The sequence below is a fragment of the Ischnura elegans genome, chromosome 1, assembly GCF_921293095.1.
Source record: "Ischnura elegans chromosome 1, ioIscEleg1.1, whole genome shotgun sequence".
Lineage (NCBI taxonomy): Eukaryota > Metazoa > Arthropoda > Insecta > Odonata > Coenagrionidae > Ischnura > Ischnura elegans.
This window is the reverse complement of record NC_060246.1, coordinates 101,270,184-101,284,908: the sequence shown is the minus strand read 5'-3', so window position 1 is coordinate 101,284,908 and position 14,725 is coordinate 101,270,184. Positions and strand designations below refer to the sequence as shown.

Genomic DNA, 14,725 nt, shown 5'->3' with positions numbered 1-14,725 from the left:
ATTGTGTGACCTGCCAAAAGTCTTTATGTGGGCAATTTAAATGAACGACAATGCTTGAACTGTAAAAGCACCTTAGCCAAATGCGTGGCTTATCAAATGCAGTTTTTTTGCTGTATTTAATTATCTTCCCAACTTCCATGTAGCCTAGGTAATATTTTTTATCATTCAAACATGATGATAAAATGCGTTGAAATGTCTATGTCTGCTGTTTTATCCAATAATTCTGTGAAAATCCCATTAAAACAACATAACATGTAGGAAGAAAGAATTTCAAAGCAATCCTGCCAAATCTTGCATTTCAAAAAAATATAATTTTTGTTAAAATTACGTCTGAAATATTGCAATAATAAACAAAAATTATAGACTAAAGCATTGTGTGAATAAAAACATAGATAAACTGGAAAAATAAACAATGATGAGGTAGGAGTCAAAATGACTCCATTTGGTAGTTCTAGGAGGGGTTTCAAGTCCGGTATTCCTAGTGTTAAACCACCAAAGTAGCCTTAGAAGAATTTTTTGAGTGAATCCTAGCTTTTGATTATTTGTTCATTTTGAGTGAATTATAGAAAAACAATTTTTTTTAACGAAAAAATAATATATTTCACTAACCTTTGACCTCAATTATATGAGGCTTATCTCCAGGAGCATGAGTTCGAGACATCACAGTTACAGCTGAGACATGAGCCACAGATCGGACCGTTGCAGCACACATCCATGGTGCCCCCAGGATACCACACCCAGTGTTTATTAAACAAACGAGAACGATATCAAGGTGGAATCCTGAACCTTTACGAAGTTTCCTATCTTTATTATCAATTATAAGTTCACAGATATGTGTTTCCATGAAAAGAAGTATGTAGATGAGCAGGGCTGGAACAACAGCAGCAAATGCCACCCAAATCTCAATTGTAGGTGATACAATCCAGCCACGAGACCCAGGCCTTGACGGTGATAAACCTTCTGGAACCATTAACTTCTCAGTGTATGTATCAGGAATCAAATAATCTAGAGTTACCATGGTGATGATGGCTATTGGGACTCCAAAGTCTCCGAGAGCACGCCGAGCCTGAAATTAGAAAATGCACAATAATCACCTTCCTTGATTTTCATAAAAATGTTTATTTCAGTCATTCCCATTCTCAGCATTGACCCATAAGCAGTCTTCCACTGTGTTAACCAAATATTCAAAGGAGGCCAGACCCTCTTTTTCACCAGGAGAGGCCAAGGAAGACTCTTTCAATTCCCTCTTGACTCTTTTCGTGAAGTAATGGGAAGTAAAATTGGGATATTTTCAAATCGATGAATCAAAGTTTAAACTTGTAATATAAATGCTATGCTCTCAATGTGCCACATGTTGTATTGAATAACTGGAACCTTCTGACAAGCCATATGGCTTAGAAGGACCAAGTTTGTATATGCAAATAAAGGCAATAAATCAATTTTTTTAAATTTTTACTTGGTGCTAATATTTAAAATCAGTATTTTATCAAGTCTTGGTAATTTTCTGTTTGAATCAATGCAAATTTCCCACAAAATCCATTAATATCTACCCACTTCTATTGAGACTATGAGATTGCACAGAGGATAATTGGGAATAAAGTTTATAGCTCATGTCAATGAAATGGCAATCCTAAATACCATATGTCTGAATATAGTCCCCCCTTTTTTCCAAAAATGCCCATGATAAAATTTAAGGGGGGGTCCTTTATACAAACCCATTTTTTTTTTCACGAAACTCAAGCCTCAAAATTAAGGGGGGACTATATTCGGAGGAATACGGTACATAGCATGGCAGGACTAATATGGTTAAGAGCAGAAGATTGCTAATCATCTCCCATGAAACAAGTATTTTTTCAAGCAGTTGTTTGTAAACACATGTATAAATTATGTTCCACACTGCTGAAGGGTTAATTTTTAACGTACAGAAAAACTTCCCTAAATGTAGATCGCTATGATGCAGATTCCAATTAACACTGTGCATTGTCTTGCCGAACATGGTATGGTCTTTTAACTTTTACACTGTATGATATGTGAAACAGAGAAAATATCAGGTAAAAAAATATTGTACTTTCTCAAGCATAGATTTCCTTGTGGAATCATTAGCGTGCTTAACCCCCATTCTAGAGGAAAAGGAAGACACTGCATGCTTATTTTTACATTAAAATTACTTCAAGATAATGTTAATTGTAATTCATAGTTTTCTCTGATTATGGCAGTGAAATTTAAAAGAAAAGGAATAATATGCACACACACTTACATTTCGTCCCAAAAATTTACTATTACGAAACTGACGGAGATAGTATGCAATGAAAAATGTACCCAAGGCTAATATTGTGCACAGTAAGGCTGTATTGGGCTGGTTTTCCAAGTGCACAAAGCCACCTTCCTCAACATCCACTTTGGAGCCGTTGACTTCATTCAAACTGCAATGAAAAATACTATTAGAAATGTCATGGCTTGAGTATTCTATATTAACATGAAGTGACACTTGTCATTCATGAATTGAATCATGGGTTTCATGAAATTGTGTTTCTTATTACCTCATTAAAATCATTTAAAATCTTTTCATAAATATATCTGTATTTTAATGTATATACCAGGGCCAGATCTGTAATTACCTTGAATTTAAGCCTTCTACCAGCATTACATCAGAGTTATTCGACAATAAACCCACATTCTCCCATGGGTTGGTTATATTGGTTGAATTATTTGTGCCATTGCTTACCAAAACTCCACTTAAATCACAATATGTTGCAACAAGTGGATGTTTGCAAAATACCTGTTGAGGGAAAAAGACATTAGTAAAGGCAGCCTATATAGTTAATCAAACAATATCCTCTCAAATAAAACATAGTCCTTGCCTGATATAGTTTCAGTAAACTCTCATAGATAAAAAGCAGAGAAATGAGGGTAGCAAAAATATCCTGGGTAAAACGTGTAAACATCTTCACCAGCACACTGCCTTCCACAGCCACCACAATCAAAGCAATTACAGTCAGCCACACTCCAATCCAGACTCTCATGGCTAAGAAGTCCACTTGATTCATTGAGCAGAACTGCATTTTTGAAAAAATAAAATTGAATTACTGAATAGTATCCTCAGCTTTGGTAATAATAAAAGTCTGCATTTGTATACCAGATCAAGAAATTGTACGCAATTTATGTTTAAGATTACATATGAAATATGAGAGGAATACCATTATTAGTATAGTTTCCTGTTTTAATTTTTCTTGTATGCTTTCCAAAAAGGTCCTAATTCATAAAAATGAATTTTAGCTCGGAATATTGCAATGGTAAATAAAACTGAAAACATTGTTAGGATCACTGAAGAGAGGTTTAACTGTATTCATATGCATCAGATTCTACTCTCTAAGTGGACTTGCATAATATCATTCAAAATTGCCTCAAAAGCAGCTAACGAATTTACTCTTAAGAAATATGTGCATCAAAGTATTTCTTTGATAAAGCAGTTACCAAATCCTGCGTGAAATTTTTTATTAATTAAGTCATTCCATTTATTTTGTAGTATAACTGAACTCATAATAGCTCATTTCACAAACTTGAAAGGGATAGCTAGAAACCATTTATATTCTCTAAAACTGTGATTTTGTTTGTGCATATTTCTAGAATAAAGAAGGATACATTTTAAGTAGACCAGAATAAAAAGCTGATTTGACCCTCCAATACTAAAAATAGAAGATTCATGCCAAAACTTCGGTGTAAGAACAATAAGGCTGATAACATCTGTCCCTATTGAAATGAAAGGAAATTTATGGAAAGACATAATGGAAATCTTATGGAAACTTGAACCACCCTGGGGGAAAAATTACGTAAGGTAAAATAAAAATATGAAGCTTGTAGGTGATTGCAAATTTTTGGAAGTCACTAATGTACCTAGGCGCACATTTTTACTCCTGTTTACAAGCACATGGTCAGGTTTCCTTAGTATATAGGCCATAACTGACCTGATACAAGTTAGATCCAGAGTGAAATGATGAAAAAACAATTCAGCCAAGGTTGCTTTAGAAAGATATGATATCATGTAAAGATAGAAAAAATTTATTTATTGTTAGCTTAATGACCTAGATCAGCTGCTAGTGAATTGTTAGGGAGCATGGCTGTCTCAGTGCTTCTATAAAAAAGGCAAATTCACATCATAATTAAAGTGGGTTGTAATAATGAAAATCTGTATTTATAAACTTAAATCATGGAGTTGACCAGTCACAGAAAATGAATGGATTTATGAGCTTAATCCAAGTTCAAAATCAATTTTTAAGAAGCAATGTCATTTCGCACACAAGATGAGATTCAGTAACCACATTGCCGAGCCAGCCAGGAGCATTACAGAGCACTCTGCAGATTTAACTGCAGGGGACTTTCTTTGAAATGGAAATAAGGTGATTTCTGAGCAGAGGCTCTGGTTTGATTCCTCGAGTTTCACAATAGGTGATAGTGTCACCAAAAAGGGAAGGAATATTTTTTTCAAGCAGTATATAACCGCGATTTACATAGATAGAGGACCAAAAGCCTGATATGTTGCCTTTAAAGATTGATAAAGTTTTAAGCCTGATTTGATCATCTTTCCAAGCATTTGCACTGCCATAAGTTTACAACAGGATCCAATGCAGGATTAGTGTACCTGAAATATGAAGTTCAGAGTTTAAACTCAGCATATTGGGGCATAAAGAAAAATCAATTTTTCTTCAGACCTCCAAATGAACCATAAAAAACTACTTGTGGGCGGTCAGGAAAAATGAAATAAATATTTTGACCATTTAAGAATTTTCCGACCACTATTGAATTCAACTAAAAATTTAGACCATGTTAGTAAGCCTGAATTTTCAGTTTTCAATGAGATCTCTAAGCTCACTCTTTAACCTCTACTTGCATTCCTCTTACACAACATACCTTATGAATAAGTATGCACCATAGTGGGTATTAACAACTTTAAAAATTATCATATATAATTAATTATATATTTACTATTTAAATTAATCATTGCTTTTTATAAAAGTTAATTTTATCCACTAAAATTTTACATGAACTGATTCAAAATAACTTTAATTAATTATATTTGTTAAATTTTGGTGTATATTGATCAGTTTGAATTTAGGTACGAGTTTAATGTGATAGTATGTTTTGTGCTGCAGGAATTCTTTTTTCATACAGGAGAGGGCAAGTGTCCGACACAAATTGGAAATTATAATTTCTAGTGTTATTAAACTACTATAGTGTTATTAGTGTTACACTATAGTGTTATTAAAGTTTAATGGCTTCTTAGGTTAGAATTAATTAAATTGTCCTTGAATGTGTTTTTATTAATTTTATCATAATTTAAGATCATTATCAGATTTTTAAAGGTTACTTTATGATTATTTTATTTGAGTAACTTAAAAATAACTTTAACTTTAATCATTTATTTTTTGTCTAACTTCTCTAACTCTGGTATGCACAAATACAGTACCATTGAAATTGCCTGATTGTCTATTTTGAAAATAAGGGGCATTTTATGGGGATTTTTTGCATCTAAAATTACCATTATCTCTCGGGAATAAGACCACAAGCACCTGCAGTCCTATCCATTTTTGATTCTGGCAACTTTGTCTTCACAAGACAATACTGTTTTGAATTCAGACGTGAGAGATAATTTTTAAAAGGATTTAAATGCACATATTTTCGTAATCTTTGTACCTAAAACGCGTAAAATTTATATTGAATTCTGGAGTAGTTAGAAATCAAAATTGTGAAAATCTCCATGACTTATGCTTTTAGACTGACTCTTTACATATTCTGAAAACCCCCTGGGGATTCATAGAAAATAGGTACTGATTTCCTCTGGATTAATCTGGAGAAAGTTTCCTCAAAGTATGAAAAATCCTCAATAGATGAGAGGATGAGTTAGTAAAAGGTAACAAAGCTAAAAAGTATCTAAATTATTAAAGAATTGATACTTACCCATTCAACCGTGAACTACTTAAGCCTTCAAGCAGGTTAAAAATTTCATGAATATACTTATTAATTTTTTTATCCTTTCAATTGAATTTATATCCACTAATAAGTAAGATTGAGATCAAGTGGACAATTTTTGTTCTTCAGTCAGTGTATAACTTGTTAAATGTTGTATAATTGTTAGCAACTTCTTTTCCAAGTAATACTTCTTCTGTAAATTAAACTTTCATATTCTGGCCACCTCATTATTTTTATGACAAAGGTCACAATTCCAAATTATTAGCATCAATGATAACTTACCGAATAAAGGCTTTCATCATAAAGCAACAATGGGCCGGTAGCCCCAATAATTACTAGAGGCTGCCCAGAGAGGAATGAAAAAAGAACTCCGGCGAGTGATGTTGCTACCAGTGTTTCAGAAATTCCAATCCAATTTTCTGTTTTGTCCCCTAAAATGAAATTACTTTTGAAGTTTAAAATCATAATAGCAAATTTTTCACAGCCAAAATTTCCCAAACAATGATTTTTTTGTGACATGAAGTTTTGAGGGTACATACTAAAGGAATAGTGAAACATGTACATGATTGGTTTATACAGAAGGGTTGTATACAGTGAAACCTCTTTATAGTGACCTACTAGTATTCAATTAATTTATCCATGTATACTTTGATAGTTCACTCCAAATTTCATTGAAACCAGTAAATTACTGCTACAAAGCCAATGCTTCACATAGCAAATGGAAGAATGAGACAATCTTGAGTAGACAATAGACAAACTTAAAAGTTTAAGCTGCTGAGGGTTTGTGGGAAACATTTGGTGCTGAATGCACACTATTCATATTGCCTTGTTTCTTTTAGCACACAATGAAGAAATAAAAATGATGAAAAGCTGCTGAAGTGAAAATTCTTTATGAAATGCATTAATATTCCAAAAATACCCAATTTAGGGGACTTCATTTGAGCTTACCTAACAGACCTCCAAACGTAATCGCTCCAGAAAGAGCAGCAAAATATATAAAAATTGCTGCTGCAAAACATGGAAAATTCAATCCATCAATGAAATCAGATATATAATGTGGAAATCTTCTTTTGATATCATTGATTAAACCCCCAAATGGTCTTCTTGTGCGTTTCAATGGGTCAATACGAGGTGGCCTTTTTTCATCTCCTGGGAGTAATGCTGTTGAATAATTACAAGCAAAATTAAATTTCTTATTCTGTTAACTCCAGACCAGTACAATACTATCATATTTATGAATATCATGAAAAAATATCCCAGGGAGGGACAAATATATATAAATAATTTTAAATATTGCAGGTCTTATGGTTTGTAAAACTGAATGTTTTTTTTCATTGTATAAAATATTCTTTATTGTTACAATCATAAAAAGAATGTTAGCTGCATCACATGGATAAATACATCACAAGTAGTAAGGTATATTTATTTATGGGTTGATGGTAGAAGTGATGAGCCTGACCAGGAGTAAAACCAAAGCGATTTTAACCCAGGGAGTAAACTTATTGAAGCCTGAATGGAGAATTAAAATGACGGATATATTTTTATTTGTTTGTGTGTTCCGAAAGGACCAAGGTGTTAACTGGTAGCATTTTTAATTGATATTTATATATTGAATTGTAATGTCTTTAAATAGAATAACTTTGCCCCTAAAAGTAATTTTTTTAATGGAGCAGTAAGCATGTACAAAATTATTTCACCTTGCTGAGTTTCATCCTTTTGAAGCACTTTCGAGGTCTTTCTTCGGCGAATAGCTTCACTTTTAGCCTTTAACTCATCAAACGGCAACAGAGCTTTTCTCTCCCAATTCCCTGGTGGTAACACAATACTGTCATCAAGAAATTCATTGATGGCTGAAAGCAGTTCCTTCTTCTCATTAGCTTTATAAGCAATGTTGTGGAAGTGCTGTAATCATAAAATTTAAAAGTTAAATGGTTTAGAAATAAGGTGGTATCAGGTGTAACTTAGTGAAATCTTTAATTCATGTTGAACCTACAAGAAAAACTGTACACTTCCACATGATGCTTAAATACTTAAACTAAACCATGTAAGCTAAATATGTTCTGTAAATTACTCACACGATGATGCTGAATGTTCAGCAAAACCATGATTGTGAAATAAATCATCATGTAGAACTGTACGAGGTTTTCCTTGTTGATTCAACATGGTTTAGTAGTATCACAAAATTTTGTCACTGATATTTGTTCGATCATTGGAACTAAAGAGATTTTGTTTTTTTAGAAAACTACTTAGTTTTATTTCTTCCTTTCCAAAAAATATTTAATTATAGGCTGCAATTAATTAGCAATTTTGGGTAAAAGCAGAATATTTTATGAACATTTATTGTCTTGACATTCAGTCCATGTTTAGGGTGATAGCCCAGTGAGAAATGGGTGGTGGAATCCATGTGGAACCCACGTGGAATCCACGTTGACTCGTGGATATATGGTGGTGGTGGATATTGAGTGGTTGGACCCACGTGGAATCCACGTTGATTTCAAGTGGATTTGTGGTGATTAGCATAAAATGTTAAACAGAATTTCTAATTTGTGGAACTTAACTCTCTGGTGACATTGCGTCATTTATCATCCTGAAACCACGCTAGTTATGTGAAAATGTATCGCATATTCTATTTTTATATAATTCGTGGAAAGGCAGCCATGAGAGCATATGAAAAATCGTAGACACATATATAGAAGGTTTAGATATAGAGTGGTTGAGGTTTTAATGGTTTTAGGACAGCACCTACTGCTGTTTTAATTTTTCCACCAAATTTCCACGTGGGTTCCACGTTGATTCCACGACCAAAAACACGTGGTATCCACGTTACATCTCCACGTGGATTCCACACCCATTTCTCACTGGGTATCCTAATACAAGAGGAATCCAGGGAGCACTTTTTGCTTTGATAAATTCAGTGGTAAATATGGGTTATGTGACCTTTTAGAAATAAAAATTGTAGGTACTTACTGCATTAGACATTAAGGTTGAAATTGATCTACCAATTTCATGGTAATCTAGATCAGACTCTTTAGGTCCTAACAGGATGAACATGAACCTAACTGGGATTGGGACCTGTAATAAAACATAGGGGTCATCAATTTCAATACAGTGGTGAATTAAAATGGTAAGCATGACTATAATCAATGACTTAATTTTAGAGAAAATGTTGATATTTAGAAATCTAAGGATTGTTAAATTTTACCGAGTGCATAATTCATACCTCAGTGATGGTAGGTAGTAATATTCCTTGGGCTAAACGGACAAATGCAATTGTTGGCTGCTCAAGAAATTCAACTGAGCCAACTAATACAGTAGTGGCTTCTGCTCCAATAGGTATCCTTCTCAAAATCCTCTCCTTCTCTTTTTTTTTCAAGTCTTCTGCAGATGAAGTATACGTCAACTCTTCTTTCATGTCAACCTGTAAAATTGATAATCATGTGTTTTTTATCAGTGAGGTAGGCTTTTATGCCATTTCCTATACTTCTATTAGTGCATCTGTTTGAAAAACACTCATCAACACATTGTTACGGATGAATATTGAAGTCAAATATGTTAAAAACATGATGATGAGGATAGGACTTTTAGCTGAGTTTTGTGTATGATAAGCATTCTTCAAGTTTACATTTAGCAATTCTTCAAGGTTTTAATAAAGTTTTATGAAACTATCCTTGACGTGCAGACAACACAGGAGAGATATTAAGGGAGAGAACATCATCGTTTGTACCACATTCCAAATTTTTCATAAAAAATTAACTTGAAGTAAGACTACGGATAAAAAAATTAAATAACGCCAGCCCCACCTTTATTCATGATGAATCTACCAACTAGGCTTCTCATCAAGAAAATCTAAGAAATATCATGAACATACTCAACAATTCCCTACGAATAAAGAGTTTGACATGCCCTGAGATTTCAGGCTCTAATAATATTAATTTATTTGTTCAAGGATCTACAAGAATATATAAGACACGTCAAAAAAAGGGGGGAAGGAGATTCATACAATTTAGTAGATTGGAAACATATATGTAGTTGAAATGTTATGTGCAAGTTGTATTTTCACATATACTATATCTTCAAAAAATTAAAATGAAGCTCTAGATTGTGGAGTCTGTCAGGTATTCCTTATTATTATTATCATGAAAATTGGAGTTAAATACAAACATGTCTGGATTTTTACGTGTAAATATTAGCAGAGATAATAAATAGACACATGGTAATGGGAGGATCTTCAAAGTTTTAAAGATGGGGCTAGAGGGAGCATCATTAGATTTTTTTAATATAATTCTAATTGCCCTTTTTTGTATTGTAAATATTTTGGATGCGTGATATGATGAGCCCCAAAAAATTATGTTATACGACATCAGGGAATAAAAAGCACCATAGTATACAGTAAGTAAGATAGGACTTAGTCGGAAGGTAGGACTTTGCCGAGTGTTTAGTAATGGCAGAAAACCAGAGGAAATGGGCATAGCTCAATCAAACTAAACCAAAACCATGGTATTTAATGTAAACCATCCATTTGTAAGTTCGAAGATTTATGTGGTGTTGATCAGTTGATCTCCGCATTTTCTATGGGTTCTCACCATATCCATAAGCTTTTTTTGACAATAGTTTTGCTGAAATTGCAGTCGGTGAGACTCTTTTCAACAAAAGCTGATGCACGTGGTTAGAACACGAAGAAAATGCAGAGATCACCACCAGACAGTGGCGCCGACTCCATGGGGCCTGAGGGGGCCCGAGCCCCCTCAAAGATTCGTTTGGGGGGGCGGAGCCCCCTCAATATTTCAAGAAAATAATTAAGTTATACTATGCTTTGTGAAATCACAAAAATATATTGGTAATTTTTATTTCCCATGTTTGACAATAGTTACCTTTTAAAATAAATTCAACAATGTGTTAAAACAAATTATTATAAGGTTAAGCAGGTTAACTAAATCAGGTGGTGTGAATCATGATAGTGTTTCGGTGCTGCAACACACTTTGAATTTAACCTCTTCCCGGGGCAAGACCTCGGATATGGGCCCCCCCAATATTTTTTATAAGTCGGCGCCCCTGCCACCAGAGGCAGATCCATAGATAGGGATAAGGGGGGCTAGATGAGGAACATGAAGGGTAACCTCTCAGCATTAATGGGGGTCTGGGAGGTGACAAAAATTTTAAGAATTTCGAGGCTTGTAGCAACACTTTTAGGTTGTCTCATTACTAATTTTCTAAAGAATTGAGTTTTTAAAACAAAAATTAATGTACATTTTTAGTAATTTGCATTTTCGGGCTCTCCTCTCCTTTATGTATTCGACAACTGAACAAAATTAACATTTTATCGAATTTAAATTGGATAACCCATTGAATTGTAGGGGTGTTGTTCCTCTCTGGATCCACCACTGATCACCACCCTTATGGTTGACTGTACCTATTATATAATGATTTGATAAATGAGATTTGATTACAGAGTTAAATGCTAATATTTTTTCATTGAAACTTACTGCTGTGTGGTTATTTTCTCCTTGTTTGACAGCAGTTTGATTATTTGAACTTTTGCTGTTTATCAAACCTTCAAAGCTTGATATTGATGGAACAATTCTTGGCTTTCCTTTGTCATCAGCTAAATTCTGAAAAAAAAGTGAAACAGCCATATATATGTCCATGGCAATAAAGCAAATAAAATGGGTGATTAAAGCTCTAGAAGAAAAGCAGCTGACTACAAAGTACCCTGATATCTCAGCTCATTGAAGCTATAAGCGCAAACATAGTTGTCATTCATTTAAAAAAATAGATTAACGAAAATGTGAAAAAGTACCTAATTTTGCATTGGGAACAATTCTCCTATATTCCTATTTATCAAGGAGTGTGGGAATCAGTGCACTAGTATTACATGCAAATTATTTAGTGCACCAAAGAATCAAAAAGTGTAAGACTTGAAAATTTCTACAAAAGAAAAAGAGGATTGTACATAGTTATGAATACCAAATACTCTTACGAGTTCATTCCATGACAAGTGCAGAAATAAAAGACTAAGTAAGGCTTTGATATAATCTATACTTATTTTCCTTAGAATGCAAACCATCTATCAGCTTAACTAAAATTTTGGGAAAGATTTTGAAAACAATCATCTACTCAAGGCATTTGTAGTCCATTTACATGGCAGCAGGGCAATTTATCCTCAGTGAGAGTCCCCCTTCTTTCTTGCCCAAAATCTTCTTCCATGTAGAAGAATGACTGCCACAAAAAATGTAGCGATTTGCATTACCTTCATGTGCTTGACAGTTTGAGAACATAAATTACTAGATTTAGCATAGTTATTACCATAGACTGGGCCACTGGTAAACACGATCAAAAAATATTACCCTCATTGTGATTACACAATATATGTACCTACATATATGTATTTTAATTTAAACCTTGCAGTGACCAAAATACATTTTTTAAATCAGGATGGTTTTAGTGGACTTTTGAAACTAATGCTCAAAATTTCATCTCAGATATATTGCGTAAAATAATACCCATGGATCTAATCATTAGAACATCATATTTTGATCAACTTTGCCTCCAACAAGTCAGTAGAGAAGAAGACTGAATCACATCAGCCATGAAAATGCATGATTCAAATTCAAATATTTCTCATAAGTCCAAGGATGCTAGCAAGTTTGCCAAGCTCGAGAATTTCCAGAGTGAAACCTAGAATGCTCAAAAACTTCTAAGTCTGAGACTTGAAGATCTGCATGGGTTTGTTTCTATGTTGTCACGAAAAACTTTGTTTCTTTTTGTATGATGGTATGGAAATTTGATACAGTTAAGATTGCAGTGAAATAAAATTACAACTCAGAATAAGTCCTGAAAATATTTATTTTACTTCTTAAATACGTACATATTACTGTTGAGAATAGCAATGCAAATGAACTAATTTGATTGGTTGAAGGTCCTACTGTGAACAGGAATGAAAACTAGGATGGCACTGATGATAAAAACAAGCACCCTAGAGGTAGGATAATTTTGCCATAGGATATAGAATTCATCACTTGTCTTCCACAGCTTGGAATGTATTTTTTCCATGGATATGTTGGGAACAAAAATGGGACTTACTGTGCAATGAGGACCTCCCCAGAATTCAAAATTCATGTCATCCAATTTCCTAGTTTCATTTTTACATTAACATTTAAACACTAAGCATGCCTGTATTGGCACAGGAAACAAGCTCCACCTTGTACCTGCCATGCCCGTTGGGACCCCTAATTTAAAGGGGCCACAAAATGGTGCTAGAAGGCAGTGGCGGATACAGAAAAAACTCAAGGGGGGGGCGCAACATATCTTGAATCGTCTTTAATTTTATCGTAATAAAAGATGATCAAGTCACAGGCAGAGTATATGAAAATTTTATTTAAAGTGATTATAAACATGTAAAAGACAATGCCATCTTATGATATAAAAAAGTTACAATTGTGGTTTTGCAATGTTCGGCAATACATGCGGACCCGCAAGGGGGGGCGCGCGCCCCCATCTGTATCCGCCACTGCTTGAAGGGCGACCATATGGAATTTAAATGTGGTGACTAAAAGTAAAAAATATGCTGTCCATTCTGAATTAAATACTCACTTAGTTCCCATTTATCATGGACTATAAGGTCTAGGTTATTGAAGTATGACATATATATGTTTCAATATTTGCTGCTAGCTAATTTTTAAAATGAGTTCATTTGTGTATATCTTCTGTGATGGTGTAAATATTCATGAAAATGTGGCTGAATGCCCAGGAATGGAGATTTATGCAGAATGAAATATCATGTAACAATAAAGAGATATCAGTTTAAAAAGCATATCATAAAATTTAGGTTTTAAGAGTGATCAGATTTTGTTTGCCGGGTAGGCCCACTCGGAACCTGTTAGAGGAAGGATACAGCTGGAATAGGGCCACTTCCTCTTACATTTCATGTCATGAATAATTCTTAAATATAATACTAACATAATAATTTATATTTTTTGCAGTTTTCAAAAGCTTCAAGCATTAAATTCCCCCATATTTCCTGCACCAGAAAGTTATAGTTTAGGAACAGATCTATACTAGCACCTGATGTGACCAATTTCAGATTTGCCTTTACTTGGGAACTAGTTCTGGACATCCTTGATAGGAAGTGAGTTATGCAAATTTCCAAATAAATAATCATAGCTGAGCACAGTATGGATAGCAAAATACTTTAAACCTAATACTTTTTTTTAAATCATATAAATGTTTTGATGGCTATAAAAAATTGTCATTTTTTTTTAACCTGGTCATCATTTAAGGACTTATTTACATTACTTTTTGTACAAAGGTAACTTTAAAAATAATCTATCATTTTGAATCTAAGAAGTATATTACATTGTTATCATCTTTCTTCTTCATCCTAAGGGAAATGTGAGTTATATCTCTAAGAAGCTGTTAGTTTATCCTTTTGTCCATATTATGTAGTAATTTGTTATAAGGCAATGTATTCAGTAGTTTAAGATGTGCCTTACCTGTAAGCTGGCATAACTTGAAAATGTACGTCTCATGCCAAAGTGGAATTTTTCATGCTCATTGACATGACGGTGACGAAGCAACAAAGCTCGCATGACAGTAGCTTTGTCATCTGAATGAATTTGTTCCTCTACAACCATTTGTTCTACTACTCTGTAGGCCACGCCGGGAAGGTCTTTCTCCTCCAAATCCAACAAGATAATACCTGAAAAAATTGATTTAATATTTTGTCAGTATTCACAGTAAATATTCATGAATAAAATTGATA

The 14,725-nt window shown here is 33.8% G+C and overlaps 1 protein-coding gene across 5 annotated transcripts in view; it reads right to left on the bottom strand.

Annotated features, from left to right (window-relative positions):
• LOC124167287 (anion exchange protein 2) overlaps positions 1-14,725 on the bottom strand; it is a 262,309-nt gene that overhangs the window by 7,721 nt on the left and 239,863 nt on the right. For 4 of the 5 annotated variants that reach the window (XM_046545233.1, XM_046545242.1, XM_046545251.1 and 1 more), the window contains 12 exons: positions 14,457-14,662; positions 12,106-12,183; positions 11,451-11,576; positions 9,188-9,385; positions 8,935-9,039; positions 7,665-7,869; positions 6,916-7,128; positions 6,250-6,398; positions 2,862-3,056; positions 2,619-2,779; positions 2,258-2,423; positions 610-1,066 (listed from right to left, as the gene is read on the bottom strand). In XM_046545233.1, the coding sequence (XP_046401189.1) occupies positions 610-1,066; positions 2,258-2,423; positions 2,619-2,779; positions 2,862-3,056; positions 6,250-6,398; positions 6,916-7,128; positions 7,665-7,869; positions 8,935-9,039; positions 9,188-9,385; positions 11,451-11,576; positions 12,106-12,183; positions 14,457-14,662 (2,259 nt within the window). The remainder of the gene's footprint in view (positions 1-609; positions 1,067-2,257; positions 2,424-2,618; positions 2,780-2,861; positions 3,057-6,249; positions 6,399-6,915; positions 7,129-7,664; positions 7,870-8,934; positions 9,040-9,187; positions 9,386-11,450; positions 11,577-12,105; positions 12,184-14,456; positions 14,663-14,725) is intronic. The other variant, XM_046545225.1, reaches the window with a different exon arrangement.